We start from the raw sequence: 20,539 nt of genomic DNA on the forward strand, positions 1-20,539 counted from the left end.
GGACTTTTCTGTTAAACAGCTATAGAGATACCAACAGATAACCGCAGCATTGACTAAGAGAGAGAACTTTTGGATGTACTCTCTGGATACATTAGCACCACATGACCTTAACCTGGAGGCCAATACAAACATTTCTTAGCCCCTCTGAGTACTGTATTTCATCCTCAAAGCTCTATAACGGCCACCTTGGTAACAGCATTTGTATGTTAGCAACTAATGAAGGTGGAAGCCAAAACGTTTTACTACTAAAATAAAAACCTCTGTTTTGTTCATTACAATTATGTGGGGAGAGAGCTTGGGCAGGAGGGAAATTAAGTAGCTTGATATGATAAAAGTGTCATTGTGGGTGCAAGCACAAAATGTCTGCCACGGGCAACACAAAAAAGAGGTGATGGTATTTGATAGCAGTCAATACCGTCACAGGAAAGGCACTCTATACTTGAGTATCTCTCCGCACTGGCCTGCCACACACATGGAAGATTCTAACCCAACCTGGTTAGAGGTTGGGTGGAAATCCTTTTTGAAATATCCATTAGAAATGGGCAAGAGCAGCAGGAAATTTCAAAAGGGGGAGGCGGCTGGGGCAATGAAAGGGTAGGAGTTTGCCCAAGGTTTAGGGACTGGCTTCTTGCATTATTACTTACCTTCCTTAATTCCAAAACACATGACACATTGTTACGGAATTGCTTAGCAAGATCCGGCTAAATGTCCAGCCAGGAAACCCACAGACAGGATGACAGCTTCCACTGCTGTCTGTCCCCAGCTTCTGGTATCCTAAGGTATACTGCTTCTGAATACGGAGGCTCCATCTTGCTGTATTTGAGTGACAAGTTTGCAAGTGGGATAAACCTGCAACATAATGTTGCCATGCCTCCTCACCTCCAGTAGAAATGCTCCAGCCAGCCACACCATGCCCATTTCTTGCAGGCAATTCACGCCCACCTTCAGACAAACACACACACGGAGTTTTCTGTTTTTCTTTTCCAATAGACACAGAAAACATTCTGTGGCTACTAAGCATGATCAGTCTCATTGAAATTGTTTTTCTGGGAGGAAGGAGTGCCCCCTTCAGATATGCTTTTCTTTAGATTTTGTTTCTACCACAACACTCACAATTCCACTGAGTAGGCCGATACCTTGCTCTTGTTGCTCAATCATCCTGTGTTGGCTCCATGTCTGTTGACACTTGACAATCAACTGAGTTTGCTATTTGAGGGTATGCTAGACATTCCTCTAAATTTGCCACATTCCCTCTTTAAAGTAATTAAGTTGACGGCCAATGACCAGAGCCAGGGCTGGATCCACCATTAGGGCCTAATGATTAGACCACATGAGGCTGCCGCTTCTGAGCGGTGGACTGAGCTGCATGTACCCTGAAGCCTGCCCTGCACTCCTCAAGGCCGTCTGCTGCCCTCAAGTGCAATGGAGGCTGCCGCCCCATTGCCAGTGTTGAAGTTAAAATTCAACTGCCATTCTGCTCAGTTTGTTTGTACATGGAATGGGGGGCACCCCTCTTGTCCATTGCCTCAGGCAGCAAAATGGCTTGGGCCAGCCCTGGCCACCTTCTGTGGTCAAGAATTCTGCTTTAATTCTGCTTCCTCTGTATGCTGCTAATCAAGTTGCAGAGCGAAGGGAGAGAGGAAAACAGATGTATTCTATCACCTTTGCTGACAAACCAGTTGCCTTTAGCCCTCAGCCAGCTTAGTACCGCGCGGCAGCTCTTCCCTCAGGTTTCCAGAACTGTTTCCATCCAGCAGGTCATTGTAAGAATTGCAGCTTCAAAATCTGGCACTTGAGCTTGCTTCCCCCCGCCCCCGCCTCATTCCTTTTTCTTTGCGTGTCATGTCTTTTAGATTGTAACCTTGAGGGCAGGGATTGTCTTATGCTAATCTTTTTAAGATGCTCTGGGAGATTTATTTTCCTAAAGAGCAGGTAAAAATGCTTTTAATAAAAAAAGTAGGGTGTCCCGTGTTAATTGGGGGATCCAATCAATGCTAGTGCATACCATGCCAAGTCCTGCCCAATGCACCAACTCTAATTATGGGAATCTTCAATCAGGGTTTGATATGACAAAGCATAACCACCAATAACCGCAGACAAGGTTGTAACTGAAACTAATCAATTTACTGGTGTACAAAGTGTAATATGAAATTTGAAAATAAAGCAACGTGATATAAATTGCATAAACATGGTTTAACAATGACATAAACTAATAATTGCATTGGCAAAGCAATCAATGAGAAAAAGTAACCTTGTTAAAATAGATCCCTCCTAACTTCCTCCAGCTCAGCTCATCTAGTTGTAAAACAGATCTAAGTTCCCTTGCATATTAGGCTAGGCCTTTGGGCACTCAGCTGGCCAAAAGCACTTGAAGCAGAGAAGATTGTAGGACACAGAGAAAAAAAAAACTCCACCCCAAAAGAACTAACCAACCAAAAATAATGATGGTTCAACTTTTATATTGATCAGGAACTGGACCGGGGGATAGACTATTCTATCTTTTGAAAGAATTTCATTGCTTACATATACAGTCCCACATCAAATGGAGACTATCAATTACCATAATCCATCTGGAAGGGGGAAGAGCCTTGCTTCATCAGCAGGTCTTTCCACGAGACATTTTTACACCCTCCAGCACCGGCTTCCCAAAACGTGTTATGGTTTCACCTTTTGGAGTCTCTTGTTCTGCCGTGACTCTTATCTTTCAGGATGCCAAGGTCTCACATAGCAGACACAATCTAGCACAAGGGTGGCCAACATGTGCCCTCTAGATGTTGTGGACTACAACTCTCATCATCCCTGACCATTGGCCATGCTGGCTGTGGCTGCTGGGAGCTGTAGTTCACAGCATCTGGAAGGCACCATGTTGGCTATCCCTGATCCAGCACAAAGTTCCAAGCAGTTTGCAAAGAAATGATGCAAAGTTATACATTTCATCAATTCTGAGCTGTCATGGCTGCTCTACTGTGGGCTTTAAACTCACTGTAGTTGCTGGTTCTGCAGGCCTATCAAGGTCCAGATTAACACCTTGCAGTTCTAATATTATGAGGGAGAAAAATATACACATCTACTATATATTTTGCAAAGTCGTTTGTCTGTTTGCTATACATTTGGATGCCTCTTAAGATGTCATAACGACATTTTGTATGATGGTTCCCAAGATGAAGTAGCAGGTTTTCATCTATATTTGGATAGTTGGACACCATTTTGAATCAAGACTGCAGACTGAACTTTTCAAAACTGCACTGATTTTAATCACATCTTTCATGATGGTTCCTGAGATTAAGGAGCAGGTTTTCATTTGTTTGGATATAATTGGACAGTATTTTGAATCAAGATGGTGGATTGAACCTTTCAAAATTGCACTGATTTCTGGTTTTCTTAGAATTCCCAAACCACACCAGGTACAAGGCCACTAGTCATTCATAATTTTCTAAGCCCCTATCATGTCTAGCACCAATGCAGAAGCAGGCCTTTTCTGTAGTGGCACGGATCTCAGAGGCATCAACTGTGACATGTTTCAGACACTTATTAAAAACGTACTTGTTGCATTCAGGCATTTCCTGACTGGAAAATTTCAGACTGCCCTGCTCAGTATTTTGACTGGATTTTAATTTTGATATTGATAGTATTATTTTATTTTATTTGTATTTTATCTTTGTGATTTATAGTTTTTAACTTGCAAACCACTTAGAGGTTAATTTTTATTACTTTTTTTGGCACTGCTGCCAAAATGGGAGGAGAGAAAAAATTGCTGGGAGATCAGATCAAGCCATGGAACTGGGGGTTAGTTACCCCCGTTTTGGTCTTGTCTCATTGGACATCATTTTGATTGCTCTCTTACATACTCTTTCTGGCTCTATAATCCTATGGCCACAATATTATTATTAGTGAAAGGCAGCATACTTCACACTTAATAGTTCTAGGCTGTGTACACATCATACATTCCAGACCCACGGTTTCATCCTTCAAATTTAACCAGGGTTGCATACACATGCCATACATTTAAAGCACATAGCTTCTCCCAAAGAATCCTGAGAACTGTAGCTTACTCCTCACAGAGCTACAATTCCCAACATCACAAACTACAGTTCCCAGGAATCTTTAGGGGAAGTCATGTGCTTTAAATGTATGGCATGTGTATGCAACCCTGGTTAAATTTGAAGGATAAAACAGTGGGTTTGGAATTCATATTATATTGATTAATAGGACTACAAACAAGGACTGCTTTCTGTCGGAATTAACTGTTTCTGTTTTTTTTAACTGGCTTGTAAGAAGCAGCAGTAGTGTGGAAGCCCATTAAGGCTCCATTCAGATATAATGCTAAGCCATGGTTTGTATACTGTTTTTAGTTTTTTATGTAATTGTATGTGCCAGAAGAAACCAGAAGTCAACCACCAGTTGTCCTGCTGACGATCAAGCAAACCATGGGTTGTTTCCCCAAAGTTTGGCTTGTTTTCCATCTGCTCTTTCCTCATGCCTTTGAATGATGAGCTTTCCAGATCTGGAACCATTTAATAAAATTGGTTGCTGTTGTTGGATTTGATAAGCATCTGGCATGGGGTGGTCAAACAAACCACATTTAAGGAAGTGTGCTGGGTTCACACCTAACACAAGGCCATAGGTAAGACAAACCAAGGTTTGTAGGCTAATAGCAGGCCATGACTTCAGACTGTAGTTTGTTGACAGTCAACAAACCATAGTTTTAAAAAACCATGGCTCAGCATTATGTCTGAACCAGTCCCAATGGAAAATGTATGAGAGTCTGTCAAGTTGGCAAATGGCCATAGGATAGCACCTTTGTCCTGTGCCCAGGCATTCCAGGCTGAAAAAGAAAACGGCCTGGCTTTGTGCTGGTGTTCAGGAAGACAGGCTGGCAAAGCAGGCAAGAGAAACACACTCTCTTGTGGCTTTTGCTGAGAACAAGTTCTTGTTTTCCACAAAGACATCCCAAGTTCCCTCTCGTGTGGTCAAGCTGTCACTGCTCCGAAAGACTGGGAAGAAGGAGCTGGTTCACAATTGCTGCAAAAGCAAAGGCAAGTTGGTTTTCAGAATGGAAGATTCCAAAGAATGAGGCTAGCACTGCGCATGATCTCTGTTTCACAGCTTGGACTTTCAAGCAAACAGGTGTGGGGCTACCTACGCCTGCTTTGCTTGTGGAGGAAATAGAGGATCTAATGGCTTGGATCCCTTTAGCCTCCCTTCCCATGGCTGTAGTCCCAAGAGCCTAATGCAGGCCAGGCCACAAGTACCTTCAGCAGTTGGGCGACGGGAAGGGTTGAAGTCCCGGCACTGGTTGATGACATCCCGCAGGTAGGAAGGGCAGTCGTCTCCTAGAGGTTCCTGCTCCTTATTGCAAACCCTGTCACGGATCTCCTTTGAAGTGCAGCCTGGGTTAATAAGCACAGGGACAGGGATCTGGGCTTGGGTGGTTTCACGTGTACATAGACAGAGACACACAATCCTGCTCCCTATTCTTAGGCCTAAATAAGCACTGATTGCAAATGCAAGTAACATCATTTTCAAAGGAGAAGCAACGGGGTGAGGACTTAAATGCTTCCCCTCCAGCCACTTTTCTGCTGCAATGCTTTCCACATACAGAGTGAGATCTAGATGTGGATTTACCCTTGCAAACACATGTCAGGAATGTCACGGGAAGAAAAGCAGACGGGGTAGAGAGTTGCAGTTCAAAGGCAGACTGGGAAATGATGAAGCATAACGCGCGCACACACGCCAGGGGTCACTTGGGGGGAGGGGGAAGAAGTGGCGTCTTTTCAGCGGTGGCTGCACTGCACTCATCAGGATGTGGCTGGTCAAGGGAGCTCTGGGTTGGCAGCGGTGACTTCACAGGTCTCTTGCTACCACCTCACCCCACCCATCCCAACAAGCGCAGCATTGCTGCCTGGGGGACACCACTGCCACCACCTCCACCCCCACCTCTCACAAACCCCCACCGACACCTGCAACGTCAACACTTCCAACATAAAAGGGAAATTCTGACCACATTTATGTGCAAAGGCTTGGGGTCCAACTTCCTCAAGGTAATAAGTAGAAAAGATCCATGGCTCAGTTAGTGATGGGGAAGAAATTCAGTTTGGTTAGGATTTTAGGGTTGTGTCTACTTAGAGAAGACCGACTGAAATTAATAGACCGCTTATTTCAATGGGTCTTCGCTGAATAGAACTAACATTGGATATAACCCTTTATGCAAACCTATCTCATTTGCACTTTCTGAAAAATATGCAAACTGAAATACAGCTATCCTCTGAATTTTGACCTTCTCCAAATTTTGTGATGCAGCCCTCCAATTCCAAATAAGGAGGTGTACAAAAATGTGAATATTAGAAGAAAGTGTGAATATTAGAAGTGTGCAAAACTAGGTATACTAGGGGAAACAGCATACAAAAACACATAGGGCAAATTGCTTGCAAAAAGGTGCACATTGACAAAAAGGTGTATATTAGGAGAAATGTGTATATTAGGAGAAATTTGAACTAAAATGCTGATGAATTTTCATGAGGACTGTTTAAAAAAAGAAATCCACAAACTGATGCAGAAATGTGGAGAACTGAACTTCTGGAAAAATGAGAAACTGAGAGAAGCTGAAATAGACAAATCCCATCATTCCCTGAGCTCAGCTCACAATAGAGGGTTTGACTTAATTTGGACTGTAACAATCCATTTCAATCGGGCTTCCGGCCTGGACATGGGACTGAAACAGCCTTGGTCACCTTGGTAGATGATATGAGGAGGGCGTGGGATAGGGGCGAATGCACCTTCCTTGTCCTCCTGGATCTCTCAGCGGCTTTTGATACCGTTGACCACGCTATCCTCCTGGACCGCGTGGAGAGGTTAGGCATGGGGGCACTGTATTGCAGTGGTTCCGTTCCTTCCTCTCTGGTAGGTACCAAAGAGTGGCATTGGAGGATGAGGTCTCGGATCCTTGGCCTCTCACTTGTGGGGTGCCACAGGGTTCCATCCTCTCCCCAATGTTGTTTAACATCTATATAAAGCCGCTGGGGGCAATGTCATCAGTATGCGGATGACACGCAGCTCTATCTCTCATTTAAATCTTCACCGAGGTTGGCTGTAGAAACCCTGTCCAAGTGCCTGGAGTCGGTGAGTGGCTGGATGGGAAGGAATAAGCTGAAGCTGAACCCTGACAAAACCGAGGTACTGTTTGTGGGAGACAAGGAAAGGCTGGGGGATGTGGACCTGGTGCTCAATGGGGTACGATTGCCCCTGAAAGACCAGGTCCGCAGCCTGGGGGTCATTCTTGACTCCCAGCTGTCCATGGAGGCTCAAGTCTCGGCTGTGAGCCGGGCGGCGCTGTATCAACTCCATCTGATATGGAGGCTGCGCCCCTACCTTCCCAACCATCTGCTCCCACCGGTAGTACATGCCCTGGTCACCTCTCGCCTAGACTACTGTAATGCGCTCTACGTGGGGTTACCCTTGAAAACGGTCCGGAAGCTGCAACTGGTACAGAATGCGGCGGCTCGTCTGATTAAAGGCAGCCACCGGCAAGATCACATCACTCCAGTGCTGAAGGAGTTGCACTGGCTACCGGTTGTTTACCGGGCCCAATTCAAGGTGTTGGTTTTGACCTTTAAAACCCTATATGGTTTTAGCCCAGTCTATCTGAAGGAGCACCTCCAGCATCATCAGGGATGCCGCTCAACAAGATCAGCCTCAGAAGACCTTCTCTCGATCCCACCGGTTAAAACAGCTAGACTGGTGAGGACTAGAGAGAGGGCTTTTTCAATAGTGGCCCCCACCCTGTGGAACTCTCTCCCAAATGATCTCCGCCATGCCCCTTCTATGATGAGCTTCCGCCGGGCCTTGAAGACCTGGCTCTTCAGGCAGGCTTTTGGGGTGGGTTAGGTTTTTACTGTTATGGTTTTAAATTTTAACGTTTTAATGTATTGTTTTTTATCTTGTACGTCGCCCAGAGTGGCTGGACAACCAGCCAGATGGGCGACTAATAAATTTAATAAATAAATAAATAAATAACAAGTGAATATGAGCCAACAGTGTGATGTGGCTGCAAAAAAGGTAAATGCTATATTAGGCTGCATTAACAGAAGTATAGTTTCCAAATCGTGTGAAGTATTAGTTCCCCTCTATTCAGCACTGGTTAGGCCTTATCTTGAATACTGCGTCCAGTTCCGGTCTCCGCACTTCAAGAAGGATGCAGACAAACTGAAACAGGTTCAGAGGAGGGCAACAAGGATGATCAAGGGACTAGAAACCAAGCCCTATGAGGAGAGACTGAAAGAACTGGAGAAGAGAAGACTGAGGGGAGATATGATAGCACTCTTCAAATACATGAAAGGTTGTCACATAGAGGAGGGCCGGGATCTCTTCTCGATCATCCCAGAGTGCAGGACACGGAATAATGGGCTCAAGTTGCAAGAAACCAGATTTCGACTGGACATCAAGAAAAACTTCCTAACTGTTAGAGCCATACGACACTGGAACCAATGACCTAGAGAGGTAGTGGGCTCTCCGACACTGGAGGCCTTCAAGAGGCAGCTGGACAGCCATCTGTCGGGAATGCTTTGATTTGGATTCCTGCATTGCGCAGGGGGTTGGACTTGATGGCCTTATAGGCCCCTTCCAACTCTACTATTCTATGATTCTATAAGTCTTTTGGAACCATGTCCAAAGCTGACTGAAGATCAATGAAAGTGGAGAAAAGCTTACAGCCGGGAACTGAGGTATATTTCTCTGCCACACGGGCTAATACCACTGGAGACTCCTCCATTTGGGCAAACAGGGTGCTGCCCCACCAACCTCAGTCTGCCTCTGCCAGCCCCCAGCCTCCTGCCTTCTTACATACAGCCAGCCCAGGGGATTGCACTGGCTGGGTGAGCTTTCCCCTCCTTAGTCCCTGTAGAACTCAGCAGGGAGGAGGATGGGACAAAACCACAATTGGTTGGCTCTGCCTGTCATTCGCTCTGGTGCTACCAACTGTTGGTCTCCCTGCCTTCCGCCCCACCACTCCCAATGGACGGCAGCCACCACTAGCTAATACTCAGCAACAGTCGTCAAGAATCAGTCATCTGCTCCAAGCCCAGTCCGTTCCCTCCCACCCAGTGACATTGTTGTCCTCAATCCAAGTCAGAAGTCTGGATTTAAAAACCTGACACATCACTTCTCTGTAACTGAAAGGAGGCTGGTAAGATGAATCCAGCCAACTATCACCCTGTCTCCTGTTTGTTGCTTTCTTCTTCTTTTTTTAAACAGGGACTTTTATCGCATTGCTCCAACTGTCCATCCAGTTCTATTAATAAAGGTAAAAAGAGCAGGTGCCCACCATTCTGAGTTAGACTTTAACAAGTTAGGAGGTATGGAGCTTGGCCTTTTCCCAGATTTAAGCTGGGCAATTCAATCTATCATTTCATCAGTCGTTACACTCTGGGGCACTAATAGATGGTTGAATGTTTGTCTAAGATTCCTCTCGCTTCTCTTTACAATCAATTTCTGAAAAATAACCACCCTCCCCAAACAGCAGAGGATGGTAGTCGCAGTTGCTCTCCCAAATCTGCAAAGCCTCTTGGCTCTGCTGATCCTTCCCCGGCCGAATGAGCCAGACCCTGCCCCCATCCGTGCCTCACCTGCAAATGGGATCTTGCCAGTTGCGATCTCCCACAGTACAATCCCAAAGCTGAAACAAAGGAAACAGGCCTGTGGTGGGAATGGGGATTATATGCTTGCCCTGTACCAATGCCTATCAATGGGTGCTGATGATAGATGGCTACCTCCCTTCCTCTCTGCCTGCAGCCATGCCTGCGGGCTCAGATGTCACAGAATCTGCAGAGTTGCTGGAAGGCACTGAAGGCCAACAGGTCAGCAGCTCTTCAGCTGTTACCTGTGGAGGTCTGCTGAAGGAAAACAGCCAAGGAACTTGGGGAAGGCCTTTCCCAGGGGAAACGGTGATCAAAGGCCAGCCTCACTGGCTGTTCTAGAATTTGCTGGATATCAGCGCCAGTCTGACTGGTCTGAAGTTCGTCAGCTCTGCCTTCCTCACCTCTCTGGTGACATTGAGTGAAACAACACACACTGCATGGCATCATTGTGGATAGCACATTCCCTCCCACTGCCAGGGCAGGCAGCAAAGCAGAGCAGGAGGCATGCCAGCTGCAGGTCTTTGGGGGGGCCTGGGCAAAATATCATCATCATCATCATCATCATCAATATTAATATTAATATTAATATCATCTTTATTTACACCCCGCCCTTTTTCCAAACTGGAACTCAAGGCGGCTTCCAGATAAAAACAAGTACACATCATTAAGAACCTATAAAAATATAAAACATATAAACATATAAAATCAGCATTAAAACAGGATTAAACTATTAAGATGTTAAAACCAATTACTCTTAAAATATTGCAACCCAGTTTAGGAGCATACAGGCAAAACAATAACAAACAGCATCCTCTTCAGTCACTACCCTTAAAACCTTCAGTTCCAAAGGCCTGCCGGAAGAAAAAAGTCTTTAGCTGTCGGCGGAAAGACTGCACAGAGGAGGCCATTCTTGCCTCGCTAGGGAGGGAGTTCCAGAGCCTAGGGGCAGCCACCGAAAAGGCCCTATCTCGTGTCCCCACCAGTCACACTTGTGAAGCTGTTGGGATCATGAGAAGGGTCTCTCCTGAAGATCTCAGGGCCCGGGCAGGTTCATATAGGGAGATACGGTCTGACAGATAGCCTGGACCTAAGCCGTATAGGGCTTTATAGGTCATAACCAGCACTTTGAATTGTGTCCGGAAACAGACTGGCAGCCAGTGGAGCTGTTGCAGCAGGGGAGTTGTATGGTCCCTGTAACCAGCCCCAGTTAACATTCTGGCTGCAGCTCATTGCACCAGCTGAAGTTTCTGAACAGTCTTCAAAGGCAGCCCCACGTAGAGCGTGTTACAGTAGTCTAAGCGGGATGTAACTAAGGCATGTGTCACCATAGCCAGATCAGACGACTCCAGGAACGGGTGCAGTTGGCGCACTAATCTTAACTGTGCAAAAGCATTCCTGGCCACCGCAGAAACCTGGGCCTCCAGGTTTAAGGCTGAGTCCAGGAGCACACCCAAACTGCGAACCTGCGTCTTCAGGGGGAGTGTAACCCCATCCAGCACAGGCTGAATCCCTATTCCCTGATCCGCTTTTCGACTGACTAGGAGCACCTCTGTCTTGTCTGGATTAAGCTTCAGCTTGTTCACCCTCATCCAGTCCACCACTGCTGTCAGACACTGGTTTAGAACCAATACAGTTTCCTTGGAATTAGGTGGAAAGGAGAAGTAGAGTTGGGTGTCATCTGCATACTGGTGGCACCGAACCCCAAATCTCCAGACAACCTCTCCCAGCAGTTTCATGTATTTATTTATTTATTTATTTATTTATTTTATTTCATTTTTAAACCGCCCATAGCGAATAGCTCTCTGGGCGGTGAACAAAACAAGATTAAAATACAATATTACAATAAAATTACAATAAAATCAGCAACAAGTTAAACGAAAAAAAAAAATTAAATGAAACACATTGAACATTAAAATGTAGATATTAAATAACATGGGGGACAGAACTGAACCCTGAGGGACCCCACAGGCCCACGGCCAAGGAGTCGAACAGGAATCCCCCAGCACCACCTTCTGGGTTCGACCCTCCAGGAAAGAATGGAGCCATCGTAAAATGGTGCCCCCAAGTCCCATCCCGGTAAGGCGACCCAGAAGGATACCACGGTCGATGGTATCGAAAGCCGCTGAGGTCCAACAGAACCAACAGGGACACACTCCCCCTGTCCAGTTCTCTGCGTAGGTCATCTACCAAGACGACCAAAGCCGTCTCCGTCCCATAACCAGGTCTGAAACCAGACTGAAATGGATCTAGATAATCCGTTTCATCCAGGAATCCCTGTAGTTGGGAGGCCACCACACGCTCTATTACCTTGCCCAGGAATGGGATATTAGACACTGGTCGATAATTATCCAGAATAGAGGGATCCAGGGAGGGCTTTTTCAACAAACGCCTTACAACTGCCTCCTTTAGGCACATTGGAACTCTGCCTTGTTGTAGGGAGGCATTGGCCACTTCCTTCACCCACTCGGCTAGGCCCCCTCTGGCACTTTTAATAAGCCAGGAAGGACAAGGGTCTAACAGACATGTGGTGGGCCTCACCTCTCCAAGGATCCTGTCCACATCCTCGGGTTGTACAATACCCTTAGAGGGACTCCCGTCCCTCAGCGGACCCACCTCCTCACCATCTCCGTCACTGCAGTTGCTTTGATTGGCCTCTGCTCCTTCTGGGCCCTCTGGAATTATGCTCCATCTGTTTACATGCTCAGAGAAGGCCGATGAACTGGCAGTGACAGCAAAGAGAAGAGCAAAGGCCAGGCAGCTCTCGGGGTTGGCAGTGGTACCCTTGCAGGAACATGGATCTCAGCAGGTCCCCAACAATGACCTGCCCCTGAGTAGGAGTGAAGCAGTTATGAACATTCTGATGCCCTGCCAAGCATTTTGCAGGATGAGGCACTGAGTGATTTTGGGCCCCCGATGAGTTGCCCATAAGTTGTGGTTAAGAAAGGATGTAGCTATTGCTACATACCGTAGCCGAGATCAGCTGCCTTTGGCCTTCCCTCACCTGCCACCTAACAGCAGCCAGTCCATCCATCAGACTGTTTCCATCCCAGCTGCTCCTTAAAAGAACTGTAAACTTTAAGAACTGGTGCCCGAGCTTGCTTTTTTCCTCCTGACTGCCTATCCCTTTTTCCTTTTGTGCCATGTCTTTCAGATTGGAAGCCTGCGAGCAGGGATTGCCTTACCACCGATTTTCTTAAGCGACTTCTTTGGCTGAAGAATGGAACTAAAATGCTCCAAATAAACAAATGAAGATGGGGCATAGAATAATAGAATAGTCGAGTTGGAAGGGGCCTATAAGGCCATCCCCCTGTGTGGCAGCCCAGTGGGACAGGTACCTGTATATTTCGCTGGCCAGGTTGTACTGATGGTCCACTGATAGTAGGCCCTCAGGGCAGATGTAGGCTGAAGCAAAGACCTCTTTGTGGGGCTTTTCCTTTGGCTTCCGTTGGATGGACGATACCGTTTGACTCAGTTCAAATCCTGACAGCTGATAAGAGCAGTGGGAATGCCATATGATCAAGAAAAAAAAATTAAACATTAGGAAGAACATCCTGACGGTGGAACAGGAAGACTTCCTTCCTCCATTAGAGGTTTTTAAGCAGAGGCTGGATGGCTGATTTTCCACGTCGGCAGCAGGCTTTTGTGGTCCATCCTAATTCTATAGTTCTTTTTTTTCCAATCATCAAAGTATTTTACTTACATCCATACACAGAAAAAATACATATTATTATTATTTATTTAATTTATTAGTCGCCCATCTGGCTGGTTGTCCAGCCGCTCTGGGCGACGTACAACATAAAACAATACATTAAAACGTTAAAATTTAAAACCATAACAGTAAAAACCTAACCCACCCCAAAAGCCTGCCTGAAGAGCCAGGTCTTCAAGGCCCGGCGGAAGCTCATCATAGAAGGGGCATGGCGGAGATCATTTGGGAGAGAGTTCCACAGGTGGGGGCCACTATTGAAAAAGCCCTCTCTCTAGTCCTCACCAGTCTAGCTGTTTTAACCGGTGGGATCGAGAGAAGGTCTTCTATACAATTTAAAATAATGAAGTCCAAACATCCAGAAGTAATTATACATCCGTATGAGCGAATCTCACATTACAAAACCGCCCAGAGAGCTTTGGCTATGGGGCAGGAATATAAATGTAATAAATAAATAATTTTTTTTTATCATGCTTCAGCTCTGTGGCATTCATAACGCATTATGAAATTACAGTGTCTAATATGCCGTTATTTCTCAGATTTATATCAAGACTCTAGCAAGGCATGTGCCTGAGCTTTGCCTTTATCATCACTCCAATATATATTATTTATAAAGACCACTTTTCTACAGCAAGCTGTCCAATTCTCTTCCTTCTCTGACTCTGATTAGGTTTGTCAGCTTCATCATGTAAGCTATGTCCCATATTTTAAGAAGCCATTTGTTGATTTTAGGGGATCTTTTTTCCCCCAGTTGGAATTATCATTCTGGCAGCTGTAAAAAATGGAATTGCCACTTCCCAATCTTCAGGAAGAAACAAAGTCTTTCATAAAAGGAAAGAGTATGTTAACTGGGTCTATGATTCTAACTCAGTAGCCAAGGATCAAGAACACAACGCTGCCCATTGGGAAGTAACCACAGGCAGGCCCTGGGGAATGGCCTGCTGTGTCTGACCAGGCACCGTTTGGTAACCAGTGAAGTGTCTCAAAAGACCTGCTTTTCCCCGTGCCCTATATTATCACTGCGTTTTGCCCAAAGCAGAAGCCCCGTTGCAAGGCTTAACATGGATATTGCTCCATTTTAGGGAAGGGAAAGCTGTGGCCTTCCAGATGTTGCTGAATTCCCAATAGCCCCCCAGTCAGCATGGCCAACAACCAGGGATGGTGGGAGATGCAGTCCAACAACATCAGGAGGGCCATAATTTCCCCATCCCTGCTCTACTTTACAGCACAGGAAACTCCTGCTGTGACAGGTCTCCCAATAAGGCAAGCCCAGCAAATGTAGTGAGATGAGGGAGTGGAATGGATTCGTTTCCAATGAAGCCAGGATACAATTGCATCCATGGAAAAGGTGGAATTTTTACAATTTATTAGATTTGTTGCATAATACAAAACGGCTCTAGGCAGGATATAAATGTAAACAAACAAATCAATAAAAACTTCACGTTTAGCTATAAAACAATGCCTACCCAAGATAACACAGAAATAGCAATAGGCATGATAACCATATTCCTTCAAATGCCTGGGAGAAGAGGTACATCTTAACGTCGCACTACAAGGAAGTTAATGCTGGTACCAGGTGGGCCTTGCTGGGGAGAGCGTTCCATAGAAGGGAGAACAGAGCCAAAAAGGGCTCTCTCCCTTGTCACCAACCCACAAATCTCTCCCAAAGGGGGCACCAGGAAAGGGGCCTCAGAGGATGAGCACAGGGTCTGGGTATGTTGAATTCAGGAGAGGCATTCTATTACATCTTGGGATCCTGAGCTGTACAAGGGCTTTGCAGGTTAAAACCAGTATCTTGAATTGGACTCAAAGACTCATAGGCAGCCAGTGCAACTATGTCAGAACTGTTGTTATATGCTTTTAGATCTGTCTGAAAGCATCCCATCCCATTTCAAGTACTAACTAGGCAACTATAAGCACACAGAGAAATGCCCATTAAGCCTTGGAAATAGACCTGGGTGCCTGCAGCTGTGGCTGTGACTGCCACACATAAGGGAGCAGACAGGCCAGGCAAAGTAATATTTTGTTCACTGAACCAGCCAGCGGTTCAAAGGGTTGACTTGCTTTCTAAACTCTTGCAATGTTCCAAATATGAACAGTCAGGGCCATTATGAAACAAAAGATGGAGGTAAGTGCTGGCATGCTCATATTTGGTTATCACTTCTCAGGGTAGCCCAAGTGACAGAGGTAAATTACAGCCAATTCCATCAGAATTTCTGCATAATGCAAGATTCTGTACATAGCAGAAGCTTGCAAGAGCCTCTAGTCTCCCATTCTTCTCTTAGGTCCACTCTAAGTAAATGCCCCACTAGACTGACTACATCATGCTTTTAAGGGAATCATACCAGAAGAATTGGCACTAGGTCTGCCTTAGAGAGAGCCCATTTCTAAGAAACTGTCACTCCAGACATAGATACACTACACATAGCAGTTTTATACTTGCTATCCTGGGGTGTGCTCTGTTAGACACACACACACACACCGCCCATCCTTGCAGGTCTCCAATGTTCAGGCCCTTAAGCCACTGTTAGTGTGCAATGTAGATCTGCCTTTCTAGGCCTTCTTTGAAGCCAGGACACACACAGTTCTCACCTTTACACAGTAGCCTTTGGCAACCAGGAACTTGGTGCTGTTGATGCAGTAATGCACCTGAGGCTTGTCTCCCGTCTGATGCAACCTGCAGCCAAAAAGAGCCAAAAATAGGGACGGGCGAAGAAATTTGATTCAGTTCTCATTTAAAGCCAGATCTATCTTATTTGCACTTTCTGAATTAATAGAAGAACTGAAACGGAGCCATCCTTCAAAATTTGCCCTTAGCTGACTGTTGCAATGCAGTTCTCCAACCAAGCAATGTTTATAAAAACATATTTGTTATGGGAAAGTGTGCATAAAAACGAAAATAACATACAAAAATGCATTACATTAGGGTGGGAGAAATTGCTTGCAAAATGTATACATTAGTCAAAATAGCTCACAAAAATGCGTCTATTAGGAGAAATTCAGACTAAAATGCTGAAGTATTTTCATGAGGATTTTTAAAAAATCACAAATTGGTGCAGGAATGTGGAGAACTGAATTTAAGACTGGAAAAGTGAGGAACGGAGAGAACCAAACATGACAGATCCTTCCATCCCTAGCCAAAAGAGTAATACCATTCCCTGTGCAGTAGCCAACAGGTGGGGCAGCAGAGTTGCTGACGCTTACTGGGAGGCAGAGTGGGCCGGGGCCATGCAAACACACCAGTAGAGCCAATATGGTACACTTGGCATCGGTGCATCTGCACAGCATCAATCTCCCTGCCACCTCACCCCTCCTACTTTCCCTCCTGGAAAGCAGCAGCAACTCTGCTGCCAGGAGGTCAGGTAAATGCCACCACTCCACTGCATTGCCTGTTACAACTTGAATGCAAGGCCACATCTCAAAAGCCAGCCCGCTGTAGAAACACACTCGCTGCTGTTCAGGCACATGGACAGCAGAGGGACTGCTCACTGCTTAAAAGGTTCAGGGCATGGACCCACACAGGCACACGTTTGCATATATGAATTTACAGGTATGGGCATTCATTTAAAAAAATGTACACCAGGGGATGCTATCATGCCGCCTGTGGGTGCAATGACACCCTCGAGTTCTTCCCCTGGTGTCTGCAAAGTTTCTAAGCCCCCCCAGCCCCTTGCTAATGAAATGGCAAGGGTGGTTACTTTTTTTCCTTTGAATAACACATACAGCCAAAGGAGGAAGTTGGAAGACTAGCGCTCTTTCCCACTTCCTGTTTCAGATCTATGCATTTTTCAAGAAAGTAATTCTACTGAATCAGATCCCTTGGAAAAGCAAAGATTCTGGGTGAACTCCCTCTGTGTCTCTCAGACAGAAGGGCTGATCAGAGGGAGGGAAAGAAAAATAAATAGATGGAGTGGCCCCCACCATGACACTTGATCAAAAATCCAGATGTGGCCACAGGCCTAAAAGCCACCACTGCCATATATGGTCTTTGAGGTTTATAGACCAAGTTAACGGAACTTGACTGAAAATGTAAATGTCACAGAAGTCAAGCCAACTAATTTCCCATCCAAATCATCTCAGATAAGTTCTTCAATTAATTTTCATCCTACCCCGGATCACCCCCAAACAGTTCCTTTTCAATTCATTTATTCCTAATTAATTTCCTAGCAGAACTTGCTCAAAATCAATAGACAGAGCAATCCCAATGAGGGAAAGCTGGCGGGGGGGTGTCGGTGGAGGAGGAGTCAGCGGGAAGCTCCGCAGCATCCATTTGCCGCTCAGGAGCTGCCAGACTGGCTGAGCGCAGGCTTCATCGGGAGCTGCACATGGGGGACAGAAGCCAAGAGACGGCTTCCACAAAAAGCCCTACCAGGGAGTAAACACTCCCCATAGACCAACATTGCAATTATTGTCCTCCACTGACCCTTTTGCCGGTGGAATTTTCCTGTGGATTGAGCTCCGTGGGAGCACTCCAAGGGGGACTTGGATGCAAAGTCCCCCCCGCAGCTCCTCCACTACTATGCCCCCAGAACGCCACATTTTCGGGGCTACCAAGGGCTTCCGCCAGCTCTCCATCTGCCAGCTGAGCCGACAGCGTCCCAGCAGCACCACAGCTGAGCCGAGACAAGGGGCTTCTGCCAGCAGAGCGTGGCAGTGCCAGGAGCCTACCAGTTCAGCCAGGGGTCCACCACATCCAACTCCCCCCGGCCTGGTGCAAATACTAATCGGATTGCACCCTAAGTTCCCATTCATTAACCCCCAAATGTTCTCTAGTTAAAGTCATCTTAAATTAATTTATATCTCCCAAATTAATATCCTACCCAGTAACCCAGCTCACCCCTCAATTCAATTTTCCACAAATTTATAGCCCACCCAGAAAGACCTGGGGCACTTAGAAAAACATTCAGGTTCCATGCCACTTGTGCCCACCACCCCTAACAACGCTCCTGATTGGCAGCCTTCTGACTCAAATGAATCTCAGATCGGGTTGCCAGGTTCAATCCCTGAGACTGATCCTATATCTTTAGAAGAAAGTCAGCCAAGTGCAGGTGTTCTTGCAACCCTGTAATGGGAAAAACCACAAGGTGGAATTCTCCCTTCCCCCTGCACAACTTTTAAAGATACAGAAGACCTCTTGGAGGCTGGGCCTGGCAACCAAGAGGTCTTCCATATCTTAAAGTTGTGGAGGGGGGAGGGAGAATTCCACCTTGTGGTTTTTCCCGTTACAGAGTTGCAAGAACACCTGCACTTGGTTGACTTTCTCTTCTCCTAAAGATACAGGATCAATCTCAGGGATTGAACCTGGAACCCTAATCTCAGAAGGAACCTGTTATTCTGCAGTTTTGTCAAAATCTGGATTTATACAATGCTGACTGGCAGGCTCTTGTTTCAACCACAAAGGTACTTTCTTGTTTACAGAGCAAGGCTGTGCACATCGCTGATTGGCTTAGACTTGTGTCAGCTGTACAGCCACATCCCTCCCCCCTACCTTTTAATCGTATTTAAAAACAGTGTAAATGAGCCTTCACCAACCTGATGACCTCCAGATGATTTGGACCGCAACACCCATCAGCCTGTAGTCGAAATCATCTGGAGGGCACCAGGATGGAAAAGGCTGGTGTAAATGAACACTTTTTTTTTACAGCACTAACTAAACAAATATTTGATTGGATAAACATGCCAGGCACTGAGGGCAGGGGGAATGTGGGCGGCCCACCTCAAACATGGGAGGAATGGGTTCTGTCCTGGGGCCGATACTCTTCAACATTTTTATCAATGACTTAGATGATGGGGTGGAGGGAAGCCTTATGAAGTTTGCGGATGATACGAAACTGGGAGGGATAGCTAACACAATGGAAGACAGGAATAAAATCCAAAGGGACCTGGATAGACTAGAAAATTGGGCTGAAATTAATAAAATGAAATTCAATAAAGACAAATGCAGGATTCTGCATTTAGGCCACAAAAACAAAATACAAAATACAGGATGGGAAATACCCGGCTTAGCAGTAGTGCGTGTGAGAAGGACCTTGGAATTGTAGTGGATCGCAAGTTGAACATGACCCAGCAGTGTGATGCTGCGGCAAAAAAGGCAAATGCGGGTTTGGGCTGCATAAACAGAGCTATAGTTTCCAGGTCAAGGGAAGTAATAGTCCCACTATATTCTGCATTAGTCAGGCCTCATCTGGAATACTGCGTTCAGTTCTGGGCGCCTCATTTTAAGAAAGATATAGACAAGTTGGAGCGGGTTCAGAAGAGGGCGACGAGGATGATAGCCGGTATGGAGAACAAGTCTTATGACGAAAGGTTGAAGGAACTTGGCATGTTCAGTCTGGTGAAGAGAAGGCTGAGGGGTGACATGATTGCACTCTTTAAGTACCTGAAGGGCTGTCACATAGAGGAGGGTACAGATTTGTTCTCTGCTGCCCTAGAGGGTAGGACTAGGTCTAATGGTTTTAAGTTGAAGGAGCGTAGATTCAGATTGGACATTAGAAGGAACTTCTTGACAGTAAGGGCAGTTCGGCAATGGAACCGACTGCCTAGGGAGGTGGTGGGATCCCCTTCGCTGGATGTCTTCAAGCAGAGGCTGGACAGCTATCTGCAGGAGATGCTCTAGCTGTGGATTTCCTGCTGTGAGCAGGGGGTTGGACTCGATGGCCTACAAGGCCCCTTCCAACTCTATGATTCTAAGAGGAAGAAGCCATCAGGATTCGCTCCATAGGCTGTATTTGTCTTTGTGGGAATAAAACTGAGGCTGTGAGCTAGGGATGAAAAAAATCTGTCAATTTTAGTTCTCTCCATTTCTCATTTTTCCAGTCTTAAATTCAGTTCTCCACATTTCTGCAGCAATTTGCAATTTTTTAAAAAAAATCCTCACAAAAATTCTCCAGCGCTTTAATGTAAATTTCTCCTAATAAACACAATTTTGTAGGCAGTTTTGACTAATGCACACATTTTTGCAAGTAATTTCTCATCATATAAGGGCTCCTGCTGGGAGGAAGGGCAGGATATAAATTGAATACTAAAACTAATAAATAAATAAAATATAATGCATTTTTGTATGTTATTTTCACTCATGTATTCATTTTTATGAACTCTTTCCCCTAACATATGCGTTTTTGCAAACCTTCTTTGGTTGGCAAATTGCATTGTGAAATGTTAATGTGCAATTTTCAAAGGACGGCTGTGTTTCAGTTCTCAT

At 45.7% G+C, this 20,539-nt stretch overlaps 1 protein-coding gene across 1 annotated transcript in view; it reads right to left on the reverse strand.

The window, feature by feature from the left end:
• Window positions 1-2,131: 2,131 nt before the first annotated feature.
• The window catches only part of MLKL (mixed lineage kinase domain like pseudokinase), a 33,147-nt gene continuing 14,739 nt past the window's right edge, over window positions 2,132-20,539 (reverse strand). Inside the window, exons 6-10 of the mRNA XM_061594158.1 lie at window positions 15,931-16,015; window positions 12,968-13,119; window positions 9,621-9,670; window positions 5,253-5,390; window positions 2,132-5,022 (exon numbers count right to left, since the gene is read on the reverse strand). Of these exons, the coding sequence (XP_061450142.1) occupies window positions 4,979-5,022; window positions 5,253-5,390; window positions 9,621-9,670; window positions 12,968-13,119; window positions 15,931-16,015 (469 nt within the window). The 3' untranslated portion in view covers window positions 2,132-4,978. The remainder of the gene's footprint in view (window positions 5,023-5,252; window positions 5,391-9,620; window positions 9,671-12,967; window positions 13,120-15,930; window positions 16,016-20,539) is intronic.

This window comes from Rhineura floridana, chromosome 13, assembly GCF_030035675.1.
Source record: "Rhineura floridana isolate rRhiFlo1 chromosome 13, rRhiFlo1.hap2, whole genome shotgun sequence".
In the NCBI taxonomy this organism is placed as follows: Eukaryota; Metazoa; Chordata; class Lepidosauria; order Squamata; family Rhineuridae; genus Rhineura; species Rhineura floridana.